The 18,564-nt window shown below is 36.8% G+C and overlaps 1 protein-coding gene across 2 annotated transcripts in view; it reads right to left on the minus strand.

The window, feature by feature from the left end:
- Nucleotides 1–7,821: 7,821 nt before the first annotated feature.
- LOC102513007 (serine palmitoyltransferase 3-like) overlaps nt 7,822–18,564 on the minus strand; it is a 150,784-nt gene continuing 140,041 nt past the window's right edge. Inside the window, exons 12-13 of one of the 2 annotated variants that reach the window (XR_004313106.1) lie at nt 10,598–11,434; nt 7,822–8,480 (exon numbers count right to left, since the gene is read on the minus strand). Coding sequence is in view for 1 of the 2 variants with exons in the window: in XM_032461816.1 (XP_032317707.1) it covers nt 11,321–11,434 (114 nt within the window). In the remaining variant the exon portion in view is untranslated. Of the gene's footprint in view, nt 11,435–18,564 lie in introns of both variants that reach the window. The other variant, XM_032461816.1, reaches the window with a different exon arrangement.

Below are 18,564 nucleotides of genomic sequence, written 5' to 3' on the forward strand. Positions count from 1 at the left end.
TTCTTGCCTTTAGTGTTTTTGTGTAGAGAAATCAGCTGAGAGCCTTATGGGGGTTCCCTTGTAACTGACTCTTTTTCTCTTGCTGCCTTTAGGATCATTTCTTTATCCTTGACTCTGGCCATCTTGATTATGATATGTCTTGGTGTGGTTCTGTTTGGGTTCTTCCTGTTTGGGACCCTTTGAACTTCCTGTACTTGGATATATGATTCCTTCTTTAAGTTTGGGAAGTTTTCAGTCATGATTTGTTCATATAACTTTTGAATCCCCTTTGATCTTTATTCCCCTTCTGGGACCCCTATTATGCCAAGATTGGCATTGCTGTATTATCCCATAGGTCCCTTATGTTGCTTTCATTTGTTTTTATTTGTTTAGCTTGCATTTGTTCTGATTGGGTGCTTTCTATTGTCCTGTCTTCTAGATAACTAATTTGTTCCTCTGCATTAGTCTAGTCTGCTTTTCAGAGCCTTTAGATCAGTTCTCATCTCAGCCAATGAGTTTACCAGTTGTACTTGGCTCTTCTTTATAGCTTCAATTTCATTTTTGACATATTTTATATCTCTAAACACTATCATTCTTAGTTCCTTCAGTACTTTGATCACTCCTTTTTTGAAATCTTGATCTAGTAGGCTATAGATGTCTATTTCATTGATCTTTCTTTCAGGGGATTTCTCTTGTTCTTTTAATTGGAAATGGTTTCTCTGCCTCTTCATTTTGCTCATATCTCTCTAGCACTGTGGCTTATGGAGTATCAGTTATCTATTGTGGTCCTTAAAGGAGTTTATTTATTTATCTATCTAATGCCTATGTAGGGAATAAAACTTGAAAAAGAGAGAGACAGGCAGGCTGATAGACAGAAATAATTTTAAAAGAAGGGAGAAAAAGGTTTGAAAACAGTATATAATCAATTATAGATGCACAATTTGAATTAGACTAGCATTCTAGTTGAGATGTCTTTTTTAAAAAACCTTAAAAAAAAAGGAAAAAAGATCAGAAAATGATATTTGAAACCTATTTATAATCAATAATGGGAGATCAAAACCACAAGAAATTAAAATGAAATCATGTGGATTTTTAAAAAAAATAGTATAACTACTTTAAAAGAAAAAAAATTTAAAAAGGAATTAAAACTAGAAGCATATACAATTGTTTAGAATGTAGAAATTAAAAAGGTAATAGAAAGTAGAACAGATAAAAAAGATAAAATAAAGAGAGAATTTTGAAAAAGGGGAGGAAAATAAGTTTGAAAAGAGTGTATAATGAATAATTGAAGAGTAATGTGAAGCAGAATAGCAATCGGATTGAGACGTCTCTTAAAAAGCTTTAAAGTAGGAGAAAAGAGAAAAAAATATATTTGAAACCTGTGTATAATCAATAACAGGAGATCAAAACCAAGAGAGATAAAAATGACATGACGTGGATTTTTTAAAATAATATTATTTTAAAAGAAAATTTTAAAAGGGATTAAAACTGGGAGGATATATAATTGTTTAAAAAGTAAAAATTAAAAAGGTTATAGAAAATACAACACATAAAAACAGATTTAAAAAAGGGGGGTAGGGGTGTTCTCCTGGAGACTACGTGTTCTTAATGAGAAGTCTTTCTGTCTTTGCCCTGTTTCTCGAGCTCTGCTTGCTGTTTCCAGAGGCCCTCTATTGGCACCCTCGTCTGTTCTGCTCCCAGTGCCTGTCGGCAAGCAGATCATGTCCCCTCCCAGCACAGCATTCCTGCCACCCGCTGTCTCCTGGCTCCGGTCGCTCTGCAGCTCCACGCCGCTGCACTCTCCACCCCGGGGTCGGTGCTCCACAGGAGGGCCCCGGGAAGACTGCAGAACAGCCCCACCCCTGCTCCATGTCCAAACTTTGCTCCTTGTTCTGGCAGCACGGACTTTGTGAGGCCCCAGGGTGGAAGATTCCTATCTGACTTGGGCTGCAAACAAGTCACTGTCTGGCCTTTGAGGCTGCCAAGCCCCCAGGTGCAGATTCAGGTTTCGCCCCCACCCCCACCTGGGTGCCAAGTGCCAGAGGATATGGCGGATGAGCCTGAGCCCCGCCTTTCCTTGTTGAAAACCTTCCATGGGTTTTCAGAGATGAAGGTGTGCACCCTTCCCCCCAGGGCACAACATCCGTGTTGTTTTACGGAGGGCCGAGGTTGTCATGCCCTGTGCACCCACTCATCCAAGTTGCGCAGCACCCTGCAGTCCCCAGGGTTGCCTCAGAGCAGCTGTCCCCATCCTCCGCCCGGCTCAGGCAGCCTGTCCTGGTCCCCAGCTCCTAGCTCGGGTCTCGGGCTGGGTGTTGTGGGGACCCTCTATGCCTGTTTAACTTAGTTCTGTTGGTCAGTGGCTGCTCCATACAGATCCAAGCCTTGGAGGCTCCCCCTCCTTCCCGCTGGCCTCTCCGTTGGAGAGGGAGAGACCCAGTGAACGAGCGCCAGTCCTACTTTGCCGCTCCCTCCCTGTGGGACCAGTCCCGCACTCTTTTGCCTTTTTGTCTTCCTTTTTTTTCCTTTTTCCTACCAGATTTTTGGCGTCTTTGTCTTTTGCAGAGGACAATGTTCTGTCGGAGTTCCCCAGGTGTTCTGGTTGGCTGAGTGGGTCTGTGGATGTGAGTCTTGGTGTATCTGTGGGAGAGGGTGAGCTACGTGCATCCTACTACTCCACCATCTTGGCCTTATCTCTCCCACAAATTCATTTTAATTGAGTTATATTCAGTTTAAAATGTTGTGTCAATTTCTGGTGTGTATAGCAGTTTTTCGGTCATATATGAATATACATATATTCAATTTTATATTCTTTTTCACCATGAGCTACTACAAGTTATTGAATATATTTCCCTGTGCTATACAGTATAAACTTATTTATTTTATATATGCCAATCAGTATCTGTATATCTCAAACTCCCAGTTAGTCACTTCATTGTAGTTTTGATTTGCATTTCTCTGATAATTAGCAATACTGAGCATTTTTTCATGTGCCTATCGGTCATTTGTTTGTCTTTATTGGAGAATTGCTTGTTTAGGTCTTCTGTCCATTTTTGGATTGTGTTGTTTGCTTTTTTTTTTTATTATGGAAGAGTTTGAGAAAGATTGGTATAAGTTCTTTTTTGTATATTTTATAGAATTCCCCAGTAAAGCTATCTGGTCCTGGATATTTCTTGATAGGAAGGTTTTTTTTTTTTTTTAATTGCTGATTCTATTTCTAGTAATCAGTCTGTTCAAGTGGCTCATTTCTTCTTGATTAGTTTGATGGACGATATGTTTCCTTTTTTTTCTAGGTTGTCCAATTTGTTTTCATATAGTTGTTCATAGTATTCTCTCTCTCTCTCTCTCTCTTTTTTTTTTTTTTTGTATTTCTGTGACATTGTTTGTAATTTCTCCATTTTCCTTTCTTATTTTGTTTGTGTTGTCTCTCTTTTCTTCTTTGTGAGCCTGGCCAGAGGTTTGTCAATTTTCTTTACTCTCAAAAAACCAGCTCTCTGATTGATTATTTTTTAAATTTTTATCTCTATTTTATTTATTTCCTCCTTGTTCTTTATTATTGAACATTTTATGTAAAAAATCAAGTCCCTAATTTGCCCTCCTTTGATTAGATGTATTTTTGTGGATATAGGAATTTAGACTCAAAACTATTCCTCCTCTGATTTTGAAGGTATGGATTCATTGTGTTCTATCATTCAGTGATGTTAATGAGCCATTCATGATAGAAAAAGAAGAGGATATAAATTAAAAATGTGCAAAAGCTCAATACAGACAGCCATAGACACCCCCTTACACACACACATACACACAAGATATGGGAATCATACATTAATAAGAACTCATTTTCTTCTCTGTCAGATTGATAGAGATTATAAAAATAGTAATACTTAGCATTGGCACAAACTGAAAAATGTGTATTTTTATACACTGCTTGATGGGTGTGGAAACTGGAATGAACTTTCTGGAGGACATATTGATAATATTCAGAAGTAAAACCTATAATTTTTATCTTTGTAGGTGAGATTTCTGTTTGTTTGTTTTTATTTGTTTTTCTAGTTGAAAAATTTTTTGTTCTCTCTTTCCTTGGTTTAGCAAAGTTTTATAAAGATGCCTTTGGTGAAAATCTATTGACCTTCATCAACTTAGTACTTACTGGGCCCTTCTCTACCTGCTGTTTTGTTTCAGTCTCAGGAAAATAGTTTTTCTATTATTTCTTTGATTTTGTTCCCCTACCTTCAGTTTTCCTGTTTCTTTCTTTCTTGACTTTTTATTAGCTAGATATCAGTTCCCCTATATGGAGGGACCACTCTTCTATCTTTAAAACGTTAATCTCATGTCTTCTATCTCTTTTGTATTTTGCTTTTATATTTTGAGAGAGATTTGATTTTTTTCTTTGCTTTCTATATTTTTTCACGAAACACTTAAATAAGAATATTTTAAATTTTCATTAACTCTGGTTCCTTTTCATATCAACCTATTCTTGTTTTGTAGATGTGATATCTTCATACAACCAGGTTGATCCACAAAAATAATAATTAGAATATTTGAAAAGTTCTCTTTTCTCTGTTTGTCTGTTTCCATTGGTGAAAGTTTTCCCCTTTTTTTATCTTAAGCCATCATTTTGGTTTTGTTATTTTTCCTTGAATATCTGGTAACCCTTGATCTTCTATCCTTATTCACAATTGAGGTTCATATTGACTAGCTTTAATACCTGGTATGTTTCTTCTCTACTCAGTTATTATAAATAAATGCACAGTAAGGAATATAATTATCATGAGTTAATGTTAATTATATTAGAAATAGACCCACTTAATGAAATATTTTAGTTTTACTATATAATATGCCTGTAATATGGACTACTTGAGAGACTTATAGAAGTACCTATGTAGGAAATCTTTAACATTGGTTTATCCCACTTAGTTTATCCACCTTAATGAGTTGTCTCATTAATAAAATGTCTTACAAATATATACTTTAAGGTTTTGTCTAAGACCTTTTTGAGTTAAAATCTCTTCCTAGATATTTAGTTGAAAATGTTTTAGGTGATTTAGATTATATTTTTAAAATATCAACATATTATTTTATATATAGAAAATACCATTTTGACATGTGTCCATAATTTGTGATCAAGATTCACTGATTCTCTATGTGTGAAGAGATTATTTTAAAAGACTAGTATACAGTATAAGAAATTTATACAACACTGTTAAAAGAGTGGTATTATTTACAGTTGTATTTACTACAATTATTTACAGAATAGACACATTAAGGGAAACATGTATTGTTGGCAAAAGAGTTTTTTTTTTCCCCTTTCAAAACTCATAGACCAATTGGCTGCATCAGCCTGGTGAAAAATTTTCATTCAGAAGATGCCAAGATCATTTTCTATGATGTCACATTGCTACCTATTCATTTTTTCACATACAGAGCCTTTTCATGTTGGGGTCATAAGTCAAAGAGGCTAGATTGATCTCATCTCAGTGAAGTAATTAGACTTCTTTTCATCTTCCTTGCACATTTGTTCCATGAAAGCTTTAAATCTGGGAAAGAAACAGACTTACGGGCTGGAGAAACAAACAAACACAATTTCCTTGCCTTATTCCTTAGCCAGTTATGAAGTAGGGACCATGTGTTGATTTGAGAAGTTGGCCATGGGCACCACAGTCCATTCAAACTAATTAAAGAAGATCTTGAATAAACTTGGGTCAGAGCCAAAATCCCTACCAGTTCAATCAATATTTTTGATATAAAAATTAGCATCTGGGCTGAATAAAAGAGAGAACTGTTTCAGACCACATCAAAACCACAACAAAACAAAGGAATAACAACAACAGCAGCACACTCTTGTTTCTACTCTGACCTTCTCATGTTGGATATTTGATTTGTGTTTGTGATAACATTTCAGAGCAGTAGACTTGCAGTCATCAGATTTAAGCCTTTCATTTGGATCAAGGGATGCAATGAGAGTGATAGTGACAAGTTCTACCTTAAACTCTGTCACAAGCACCACTCTTTTCCAAATGGGTAAACTGGTCTCTGGTCTTACTTTTTTCATTCTTGCTTGAATTATCCCTGCTACACAAAGTTTAACTGAAATAATTTTTTAAGAAACTTGATTCAAGAAGGAAGAGAGCATTCTCAGAAAAAAGCAACACCCTGTCAGAGTCTGGGAATCCCTCTTTAGGCACTGTTAATCCCCTGACAACTACAACACTGCTGCCTTCCAAGATGAGTCTGTTAGTCTCTATGAGAGTCCTGAGAATATAATGTGTGTCAGAGTTCTTGGTACAGAGTTTGGCACATGATAAGTGTCCAAAAATGATTGATTGATTAACTTTCAAGGCATCACATACCTACTTTAGAAATATTTCTTAGTATTTTAAAAAATATTTTAATTGAAGATATTTGACTTAGAATGTTGTGTTAGTTTCACATGTACAACAATGTGATTCAGATATATATGTATTCTTTTTCATAGAATTTTCCATTATATGTTATTACAAGATACTGAATACAGTTCCTGTGGTAAACTGTATGTCCTTGTTGTTTATCTATTTTATATATAGTAATTTGAATCTACTAATCTCAAATTCCTAATTTAACTCTCCCCCTTTTCCCATTTTGTAATCATAAGTTTGTTTTTATAACTGTGAGTATATTTCTGGTTTGTAAATAAGTTCATTTGTATCATTATTTTCAGATTCTACACATTACCATTATGAAATGATTTGTCTATCTCTGTCTGGCTAACTTTACTTAGTATAATAATCTCTATGTCCAACCATGTTGCTGCAAATGACATTATTTCATTCTTATTTTTATGGCTGAGTAAAACTGTAGTATAATTTCTAGTTTTGACCCAGAAAATTTGCATGCAGTTTATGAGATAGAGAAAGATTTGACTCACTTTGGTACCTTGTTATCCTGAAGACTTACTTTTTAATGAGGTTAAAATAAATATAGAGATAAATTGAGGCATCTCTTAGAAAGACTCAGTGAAGTATATGCTGATAAAATCATAATATTTCGGGGGCTTACCTCAAAGGAACCTGGTGAGAGGGAAAGTGAAGTAGGTGGGGGAAATGAATGAAAAAGGCTGTCAATGGATTAATAATGTTTGAAGATAAGTGATGGGCACATACAGGTTCATGATACAATTCTATTTTATTGTATATTTACATTTTTTTCATTATTAAACTTTTTAAATGTGTAGATTAGAAATAACTTTTTAAGTGGATGGACTGCTGTCAGCTGAAAGTTGAGTCCCTCCCCAAGAATTGCCTTCATCTGAATAAGATTGTTTTGTGCAGTGTAACACTCTTCCGCACACCTCTACCCTGGTAGTTTTTATCCCATGACTAGTCAATGGGGAGAAGACAAAAATACCCGAATCCCTTGCCTCCCTTTGAGATACCTCTAAAGGCCCATCTGAATGGCATAGCTCCCCTGGGGCTGAGTCAGGCCTTTGTCATGATGACATCACAGTTCAGCTACTCCTTTTTGCAATCCTGTTCCCTCATTCCACCCTAGATATCACACCACTGTATGTGATCTTAATGGTGTGCTGGTAAATGTTTAACAGCTGGCTCTCCAGATCCCTAATTTGTAGTGTTTGCCAATTTCCATACTGTAAATTTTCCTGTGATGACCAGCTTCAAGCTACCAATGTGGTGTCACTGAAAGCACAGTTGGGAAGGAGGAAGCACAATTGGTTCTTCTGACACAGTGCAAGCCAGGGCTAACCATCCCTGACCAACTTTTCTCCATGAAATTCTTTAAAGCAAATCTCTATCTTAGTCTTATTTTATTTAGAGTAACCCAAATTAAATTACCAATAACCCATCATTTATTTTGATAATTTGTTTATTAAAGAAATTTACACATCACAGATAGAATAAAATAAAATTGGTCACTTCCAATGCTTCTGTGAAACTGCACACACACACACATGCACAACACACCACAACATAAGACAACGTCCTACAATAATTGCCTAGAAACATTTAAAATATAGGCTCTCCTTAATGTCCTGAACATTACATGGCTGCAGGCATCATTCTGAGAAAACAGACTTCAAATATGTTGTGCTTCCCCAGACCAGGGAAAATTGTCAATAAATCATCAGATAAGTTCAAATCACAATTGTTATTATTGCCATAAAGTGTATATTTAATACAGTTAAGTTTTCCTCATCAGAACTTTTCAGTCAGAGTAACCCATTTATATTTTCTATCTCTGAAGAAAAATAACAGAAGAGCATTGAATGTTTGAAGAACTATTAAGACTTTCACCTTGTCCAAGAGCTTTTTTTGGAATAAATAAATAGGGGTAGGAAAAAAGGAAAAGAAACAAGTCCATATTAAATGGGACAAGGGAATGAAAAGCAAAAGGGATATCTTGTAGGCAATAAAACAGAAGATAACTAGAGAAAGGATAATTTTGTCCAAATGCATTGGTAGATTATTCTTCAACATTGGATCCGTTCTTGTTAAAAGAGAAGACACCTGGGAAATGGGAACAAAAAATCCCATTGAGGATAAAAGTTAAGAATAATTAATTTTATTTTAGTAGCATAAAAAATATTAATTGCCAACAGAGAATCAAAACGAATTTCCTGGTATGTTATTAGAGCCAACTGATCTACCAAAACAAAAAGTTCCAAGAGTGGTTCTTAAACTATGAAATGGATTAGAATCCCCTGGGAAGGCTGGATAAATTTCAGATTCCTGGGAATGATAGCTAGTCTGATTCAGTGGAAGCCTGGTATGGGGCCTAGGGGTCTGCATTTTAACAAGCTTCCTAGCAAATTCTGATTGGTCTCTGGCAGGGCAAAACATGCTGAATGGCAATAGAGACAAACACCCAGGATACTGCAGTTCCATGACAAGACAAGGAAGGTGTCTACACTATCTCCCAAATGAGTAGGTATATTTTCCTTATGAATATTCCATCTAGATCCTTTACCTTCTACTTCCCTGAAGGTCACCTTTAGAACAACATCTTCCACCAGTTTTTCATCTCTGTACCATTACTGTCTTACCTGCTCTGTAAAGGAAGGGAAAAGTGTGTGCGTGTGCGTGTATGCACATGTGCATGCACAAGTTGGAGAGCTGGGGGTGAATAAAGCTATAGTTCTGATGGAAAATTGTCTTTTGGAACAGAACCAACTAAACGGGCATTTTTGATTCTGGTATAGTTAGTGAGACTCAATAATCCCTATTGAATTTAAATCATGGTTTTACTAACCTTGCAGTAGATTTTTTCTTATAAAACTTAAACATTCTCATAAACACCCTCTTAAACAAACATTGTATATGACATATATGCTTATATACTACCAGCCCTTTGGGACCTGGGCCTCTCTAATGTGCTCAGGAAACATTCCACTTTGATCCCAGATGTTCTCCTAAGTGTATTCTCAACACAGATACTCTGACACAGATAGGTCCTTTATCTTGTATTGGAGAATATAATGAATTGGCCAGGACTCTGGGATCTTGATAAAGGTACATTTTGGACACTTAACTAGGAACAACTTCAATTAAATTTACATTTTCAAGAGAAAGGACCTATATGTATTTGCATTGTTCATTTATACAACATAGATTTTCTTTACACAAGGAATGCTGCACCACTTCACTGAGGAGAGTTGGAATTTAATCTGGAATTGAGATATTAATATCAGTCCTTGGATGGGGCAACTGGATTTTCAAAACCCACTTCCTCTCCTCTTCTGCTTATAGGGCTCCTTGCACACATTCATGAGGAAATTTATCATTGTGATCCATATTTAAGCTGAGGTGCCTACTGAGGGGTATCATTTCCCCATAAAAAAGATTTCCACACTGATCACTTTTAACCTCAAATAAGCTGTGAGCATCTGGGCCTGCTGCTCCAGCTGACACTGTGCTGTGAGCAGAGTTTCCATCTCAGCTCCCACTATGAAAGTCTGGGCCCATCTGTGTCATGCAAAGTCAAACCTCTCTTGAAATGATGTGTTTATAGTGTCATTTGATGGAGTGGAATATGCTGTAATTCATTTGAACACTTACAGAAGCTTTGTTGAAAGATCATCACTGTTTTTTAGAGTTTCCCAGCCTGAGCATAATCAGGGACCATACTGAAGATAAAATTTTCCACTGGCCTTTTCCATATCAACCAGGTCCAATTAGCAAAGGGCTAATTTGCAGAAAAGTGTGTGTTCACATTTAGAGAAAGAGAGAGTGGCAGACAGGCAGATATCTAGTGACATAGAGACAGAGAAAACTTAGGTAAATTACAATTGGTTTGTCCAATAGTGTACAAGCCCACCCAGCACCCAATTGGAGTGCTCCTGCCAAATGACAGTATCATTTAATAGGCCTGTCAAAACTGAAAAAGTTGAATGGAATTTACTTTTAAATGTCATTTTTGAATCAATATGCTCTTCAAGTGTAGTCTTGGAAGTCAACTCTAAAGGACCTTGAATTTCACCACATACTCCAAATTCAATAGGAAAATGACAACTCATTCCTAAAGATAGTAAAGATCATGTGGGCTGAACATTCAGTCCACAAGGCACCGATAACGTTCTAGTTGTAATCAATTTAAAATTTTAGTTCAGGCTTAAAATTTGACTTACTTTCTGTCCCCTTCCTGATGAAATAAAAGTCTTGAATTTTCCAATCCTTAAGAACTCAGCTGTAAAGTGGTAGGAGATCAACAAAAGGAAAATAAAAGTTTCCTTTGAAGATCCTTTTGGTTGCTGACCAGGTCTGCTCTCTCCCTGGAAATATTGAATATGGCTTTTGACACTTGTTTTTGGAAAAAGTCCAAATGTGGCAAATGGTAGAAGCCACATTTCTTTACCCTCTTGCTTGGAACTTCCCATGACATGGATGAGTTTTAGCTGGTGCTGTCATGGGTAAAAAGGAGTTCAGCACCTGCCCCCACCCCACTCCTGCCCTGTCTGCAGATTACATAAATAAACACATAGTGAAATCTACTGAGTTAAAAATCAAAACCCTCTCATTGGGTTGGAACTCCTGAAAGGGTCTAGACCAAAAAGGCTGCACAGTAGCAGTTAAAACACAGGCCCATTGATATTAAAAATATTCAAAGAAGTACAGGTGTGTATTTGTAGCAGGATACTTGGAAGAGGAGAAAGGTAAACTCTGGAACCAAAGTTTGTCTCTGCTGAGACATAAGAAATACAACAAAAATCATGTCTCCCTTGGTTCAATAAAGCTGGTTTGGAAGCCAAAACTGTCCTTAGAAAGGAGGAGAAATCAACTTATATTCTTTTTGAGGAAAGGAGGGAGGTCTTTCTGGTGAGGTCTTTAGGTTCCACTCAGGACCAGGAAACTCAATCCTCAAGTTCAAAGTTTGTCTCATCATAGAGTTCAGGGCGAGCTGATTTCCTGTGCCTGGAATATTTCAGCTGCAGAAGGTCACCCATCTCATCCAGTGCTTCCAAAACCTGCAAAGAGATTGGCCCCGATCAGTTCTTCTTAAGCCCACAAGTGGCCTTGCTTTCTTGAGTCACCCAGAGAACCACAGTCTTCTTTTGCCAGTTTATTTGATTTTAAAGAAAAAAAAGAAAGATTCAAATAATTACGCTGTGATTCATAAGCCAGCCCTGGAAGAATGTCAGAGGCTAACACATTTTATTTCATATTCTTTAATAGTCTAACTCCACACTACAAATGTTTATTTTATTTTTGGGGTATGAGGAGAGGAAAAAAAGCACCCAAATCATGCTTACCCTTGAAGGCTTTATTTTAAAGTTTAATGACATATATAAACTTGTGGAAGAAAAAGGTAAGTTTGCAGATTACATTTGAGTTGTGTCTTCATGACATAGCAAACCAACCTGGCCAGGAAGAAAATGGAATTTTATGGAGGCTGATTAGCATTCTTCTCTCTCTCCTGTGCTCCCCTGCCCCCAACTCTCCCACCCACAGTTTTTAAATACTAATATCTATGCTCCAGAGAATATTAGAACTTAAAACCACAAGGGACAAAGAACTTATCCATTTCAATTCTCTTAATCCAGGCGGGTAAGTGTATCCCCAATTTTACAAATGAAGCAACTGAGATCCAGAATATGCAAAAAGTAATTTTTCCTTCTACTCTATCACTAACCCTAGGGTATTGGATTCTTTTTTTTAACCTTTTGAGACTTTTTTCTTAACCAGTCAAATGAGAAGGAAGATGATATTAGGGTCCAATGTTTTGACAATTGAAAAATAGTTAATATCAGAATGAATGACTCATGGGGCTTATGGATGCTCCCATTTGGGAAGTCTTTCAAAATGATATCAATTATCTACTAACATGTTAAGAATAGTTTATTTCTGGGTGGTAGAATTATGGGTGATTAAAGTTTTCTTAAAAAGACTTTCAATATATTTTCTTAGTTTCTATAACAAATATAAGAACTAAGAAAAAGTAACAAGAATTCCGTCTAAAATGTCATCAAACTGGGATAGTTTCCATTGTGTTTACTGAAGGTTGGGGATGGAGTAGCTCAGTGGTTTTGAAAGCAAAGGATCTGCACACTTGGAGGAGATGTGAGATAACTCATGGAAGATGTGGGAGGAGAACATATGATTTTGATTCATTTCAATCTCAACCTTCTATTTAGAAATTATTTTAAAAATTTGTATACAGATTTAAAGGTTATTTTAAATTTACAATTACTACACAATATTGGCTATATTTCCTGTGTTGTACAATACATCCTTTAGCCTATCTTACACCCAATAACTTGTACCTCTCATTCCCCCTTCTCTATATTCCCCCATCACTGATAACCACTAACTTGTTCTCTCTTTCTGTGAGTTTGCTTCTTTTTTGTTATAGTCACTACTTCGTTGTATTTTTTTAGATTACACATGTAAGTGATATCATGCAGTATTTGTTTTTCTCTGTCTGACTTATATCACTTAGCATAATGCTCTCCAAATCCATCTATGTTTCTGCAAATGGCAAAAATTTGTTATTTTTATGGCTTTTTATGTTCTTTGTGTCCCATTGTGTGTGCGTGTGTGTGTATCCCCCACATCTTTATCCATTCACCAGTTGATGGATATTTAGATTGATTCCACATCTTGGAGATTTAAAATAATGCTTCTATGAACACTTCATGTATCTTTTCAAATTGGTGTTTTAGTTTTTTTAGATATATATCCAGGAGTGGAATTGCTAGGTCATATGGTAGTTCTTCTTTTAGTTTCTTGAGAATCTTTCACACCATTTTCCTCAGTGGCTGCATCAATTTACATTCCCACCTACAGTGTAGGAGGGTTCCCATTCCTCCACATCCTCCCCAACATTTGTTATTTGTGTTCTTTTTGATGATAGGCACTCTGACATGTGTAAGGTGATATATCAAACTTTTTAACTTCTTTTTGTGTGTGTTATACAATGCACATAACATATTGATATTATGTGCATAATTTATAAATGGATTAATGTTGAAGCCCACTGATCAACTACCTGGAACACATCTGAACTCAAGCAAAGTTAGATTTACTTGGCTTGCTATGGCACAGCAGTGTGCACTCTAGAACTGTCTTTGTAACAAGGAACTGAGAAAGGCTACTTATCACACTGGGACTTGTGCAAGAGATGATTCTAAGGAAGTACGGACCAGTTCTGGGTTGGATGCTGTCAAGAGGAGGGAGAAGGTCAGTGTTGGTAATTTGTAGACTTCTTACCCAGGAGGCAGAAGGAGTAAAGTGAGGCTAGAGCTGTCCTCTGAAAAGGAGTAGATGTCACTCATGTTAGAAGAGGGATATTTTAAGTCATTTTCTATTTGTAAAGTGGACTCATTTCTGTCTTTTTCCAAACAAGTTCACTGAATGGACTTGTCTAACATTGTCTATTTCCTGTGAACATTGTTTCTAGTTTATGTTCACTTGCTACCTTAATGCCCTGACTTTCAAGGGGAATTTTTTTTCACTTTTTCTTATACTTAACAGTAAGAAATCTGCTCAAATGTTTGTACTGATAAGGGTGCATGATCCCAAAATTTGGAGGCTTTTGTCCAAATGACATCTCTGTGTTCCTTCCAAACCAAGTATTCCACAGGAATTAACTCATGAAGAAAATCACTGGTCTGATCTCTACAGAACTGTATACTCATGAGCACCTCAGTGCTGTTTGGATCAGAAAAATAATGCAAATCCACCCATGCTGCCCTTCACCTTGTGATATCTCTGAGAGTTTGTTCCCAGCAGTGTCCTTTTCTCTCCTCTCCTTCAGCACCACTCTACTCCTTTCCTCCCTTGATATCTACAAGTGCTCATTTTCCCCACTTCCAAGGGCTTTTTCTAAACCTATTTTTCTTGCCTTTACAAACTTCTTGAAACACTTGTGTACTATTTCTTACCACCAACTCATTACATTCGAAAGTAACAATTTGTTAAAATAGATGCACTAAAAACATACACATATTTTGAAGAATCTTGACACAAGAGAAGAGTATAAAGAACAAAGCAAAGTTCATACACCATCTAAAAACATAGAATTAGAGGGAGAAGGGCCAAGATGGCAGAGTAGAAGGATGCTCATAGTTCACCCTCTCCCACGAATACACCAAGACTGACATCCATGGACCCACCCACCCAACCAGAACACCTGCTGAAATTTGACAGGACATTGCTTTCTTCAAAAGAAAAAATACACCACTACACTCATAGGAGAAAAGGAAAAGAAAGGAAGCAAAAGGAAAATAGTGCAGTATAGGTCCTGTCGGGGGAGGAGGAGTGGCAAAAAAGGAATAGCGCTCATTTCCTGGGTCACCCCCTCTCCAATGGAGAAGTCAGCAGGAAGAAAGGGAAATCTCCAATGCTCAGATATGTACAGAATATCCCTTAACCAAAAAAAAACCTAAGTTAAATGGGCACAAAGGGTTCCTGCAACAACCATTCCTAGATACTAACAAACTGGCAGGGGTGGAATGGGACAGGCTGCCCAAGCTCAACAGAGGACTTGGGTCAACTGTACAGAGGCAACCTTGGGGGACTGCAGTGTGCTGTGTACTGTTGCTGGGAGGATACACTGATTAGAACACCCTGAGTCTCCAGTAAAACACACACACACAAAAAGCAAATCAACACTGCTGGTGTGCCTTAGGGGGAGGAGTAGCAGAGCCTTTGTCACTACAGACCCTCAACACCATTATTGGTGCATTCTCCAGAGAAGAGAGTTGGGGCTCAGCTATAGCCACCATATTCTCTGATGACCCGCTCCCAGGCTGAGGTGAGGTCGAAACCTGAATCCATACCTAGGGACTTCATAACCTCATAGGTGGGACTGAGATTTGTTTGCAGTCCCAGGTAGATAGGAACTTTCTGCCCCATGCCTCTGTGAACTTGTGCCTCTAAAACAAACAAGAGCAGAGATCTAGCACAGAGCAGGGGTGGGGGATGGTGCAGCCATTTTCTCTGAACCCACCTACAAAATGCAGACCCAATGTGGAGTGGGGAGCAGCACTGAATAGGGGAGCAACTAATCTGCCTTTCATGCACAAGGGTGGCTCTGAACAGCAGCATAGGGAGGGGGCACAACCCACCCACCTACTAGCACTGGGAGAAGAACAGACTTGGGGCATGACCAGAGGGCCTCTGGACACAGCAATCAGAGTTAATGCAGTAGGCTGAGGGCAGGAGCAGGGACAACCACAGAACAAAAAGGAGGTCCCTTTCAATATCCAGTGCAGGCTCTGGCTACAGGATCACCAGCCACAACCCCAAACAAAGGGATAACAGGCAAAAGGCAGGGAAGGACGACTTCACAACCACTCATACTTAAGAAGGACCTCTAGACAAAAGTATTAAGAGCACACAGACTCTACAGGAACATATACACTTTTTTCTTTTTTTTTTTCTTTTTTAACTTTTTTAAAAATTTTTATGTTTATATTTTTAAGCCCTTGTAAGATTCTCTTTTAAAACATTTTATATTATTTTTTAATTTGTCTCAATTTCATTTTTATTTCTCTTTTCTTTGTTCTGTTATTGATTATAATGTTTTCAAATATTTTTTCCTTCTTTTACTTTTATTTATTTATTTTTAAATATTTTCTTATTTTTTAACATTTTTTATTGAGTTATAGTCATTTTAAAATGTTGTGTCAAATTTCAATGTAGAGCACAATTTTTCAGTTATACATGAACGTACATATAGTCATTGTCACATTTTTTTTTTTTGCTGTGAGCTACAAGATCTTGTATATATTTCACTGTTATACAGTATAATCTTGTTTATCTATTCTATATGCCTGTCAATATCAACAAATTTTGAACTCCCAGTCTCTCTTTCCACCCCTATCCACCTTGGCAACCACAAGTTTGTATTCTATGTCTATGAGTCGGTTTCTGTTTTGTATTTATGTGGTTTTTTTGTTTGTTTGTTTGTTTTTGTTTTTTTAGATTCCACATATGAGCGATCTCATATGGTATTTGTATTTCTCTTTCTGGCTTACTTCACTTAGAATGACATTCTCAAGGGACATCAACGTTGCTGCAAATGGCGTTATGTTGTCATTTTCATGGCTGAAAAGTATTCCATTGTATAAATATACCACATCTTTATCCAGTCCTTTGTTGATAGACATGTAGACCGTTTCCAAGTCTTGGCTATTGTAAATAGTGCTGCTATGAACATTGGGGTGCAGGTGTCATTTTGAAGTAGAGTTCCTTCTGGATATATGCCCAGGACCGGGAATACTGTGTCAAATGGTAAGTCTATTCTTACTCTTTTGAGGAATCTCCATACTGTTCTCCACAGTGGCTTCACCAAACTACATTACAGTCAACAGTGTAGGAGGGTTCCCTTTTCTCCACAGACTCTCAGCATTTGTCATTTGTGGACTTTTGAATGATGGTCATTTTGACTGGTGTGAGGTGATACCTCAATGTAGTTTCGATTTGCATTTCTCTGATAATTAGAGATACCGAGCATTTTTTCATGTGCCTAATGATCATTTGTATTTCTTCATTGGAGAATTCTTTGTTTAGGTCTTCTGCCCATTTTTGGATTGGGTTGTTTGTTTGTTTGTTTCTTATTATGTCATATGAGCTTTTTATGTATTCTGGAGATCAAGCTTTTGTTGGTTTCATCATTTGCAAAAACTTTCTCCCATTCCATAGGTTGTCATTTTGTTTTACTCATGGTTTCCTTTGCTGTGCAGAAGCTTTTAAGTTTCATTAGGTTCCATTTGTTTATTCTTGCTCTTATTTCTATTGCTTGGGTAGACTGCCCTACAATAATATTGCTGAGATGTAAGTGAGATAATGCTTTGCCTATAATTTTTCCTAGAAGGTTTATTGTATCTTGTCTTATGTTTAAGACTTTGATCCATTTTGAGTTTATTTTTGTGTATGGTGTAATGGAGTGTTCTAGCTTCATTGCTTTACATGCTGCTGTACAGTTTTCCCAACACCATTTGCTGAAGAGACTGTCTTTATTCTATTGTATATTCTTGCCTCCTTTGTCGAAAATGAGTTGACCAAAAGTTTGTGAGTTCATTTCTGGGCTCTCTATTCTGTTCCATTGATCTATATGTCTGTTTTTGTACCAATACCATGCTGTCTTGATGACTGTAGCTTTACAGTGTTATATGAAGTCTGGGAGAGTTATTCCTCCAGCCTCTTTCTTTCTCTTCAGTAATGCTTTAGCAATTCTATGTCTTTTGTGGTTCCATATACATTTTATTATGACCTGTTCTAGTTCTGTGAAATATGTCCTGGGTAATTTGATAGGGATTGCATTAAATCTGTAGATTGCCTTGGGCAGTGTGACCATTTTAGCAATATTGATTCTTCCGATCCAGGAGCATGGGATATCTTTCCATTTTTTAAAGTTTTCTTTAATTTCCTTCATCAATGGTTTATAGTTTTCCCTGTATAAAATTTTCTCCTCCTTGGTTAGATTTATTCCCAGGTATTTTATTAATTTGGGTGCTGTTTTAAAGGGGATTGTCTCTTTACTTTATTTTTCTGTTGATTCATCATTAGTGTAAAGACATGCAACTGATTTTTGAACGTGAATCATGTAACCTGCTACCTCGCTGAATTCTTCAATGAGTTCTAGTAGTTTTTGTGTGAACTTTTAGGATTTTCAGTATATAGTATCATGTCATCTGAATATAGTGGCACTTTTACCTCTTCTTTTCTAATTTTGATCCCTTTCTATTTCTCTCTCTTGCATGATTGCTGTGGCTAGGGCTTCCAAGACTATGTTGAATAGGAGTGGTGATAATGGGCATCCTTGTCTTGTCTCAGATTTTAGTGGGAAGATTTTGAGTTTTTCACAATTGAGTACTATGCTGGCTGTAGGTTTGTCATATACAGACTTTTATTATGTTGACATGTGTTCCCTCTATACCCACTTTGGTGAGAGTTTTTATCATAAATGGGTGTTGAATTTTATTAAATGCTTTTTCAGCATCTATTGAGATGATATGTAGTTTTTGTCCTTTCTCTTGTTGATGTGATGTATTACATTGATTGATTTGCATATGTTGAACCACATTTGTGTCCCTGTGATGAACCCCACTTGATCATGATGTATAATTGTTTTTATGTGCTCTTGGATTGT

The sequence above is a fragment of the Camelus ferus genome, chromosome 19 (genome assembly GCF_009834535.1).
Source record: "Camelus ferus isolate YT-003-E chromosome 19, BCGSAC_Cfer_1.0, whole genome shotgun sequence".
Classification (NCBI taxonomy): domain Eukaryota; kingdom Metazoa; phylum Chordata; class Mammalia; order Artiodactyla; family Camelidae; genus Camelus; species Camelus ferus.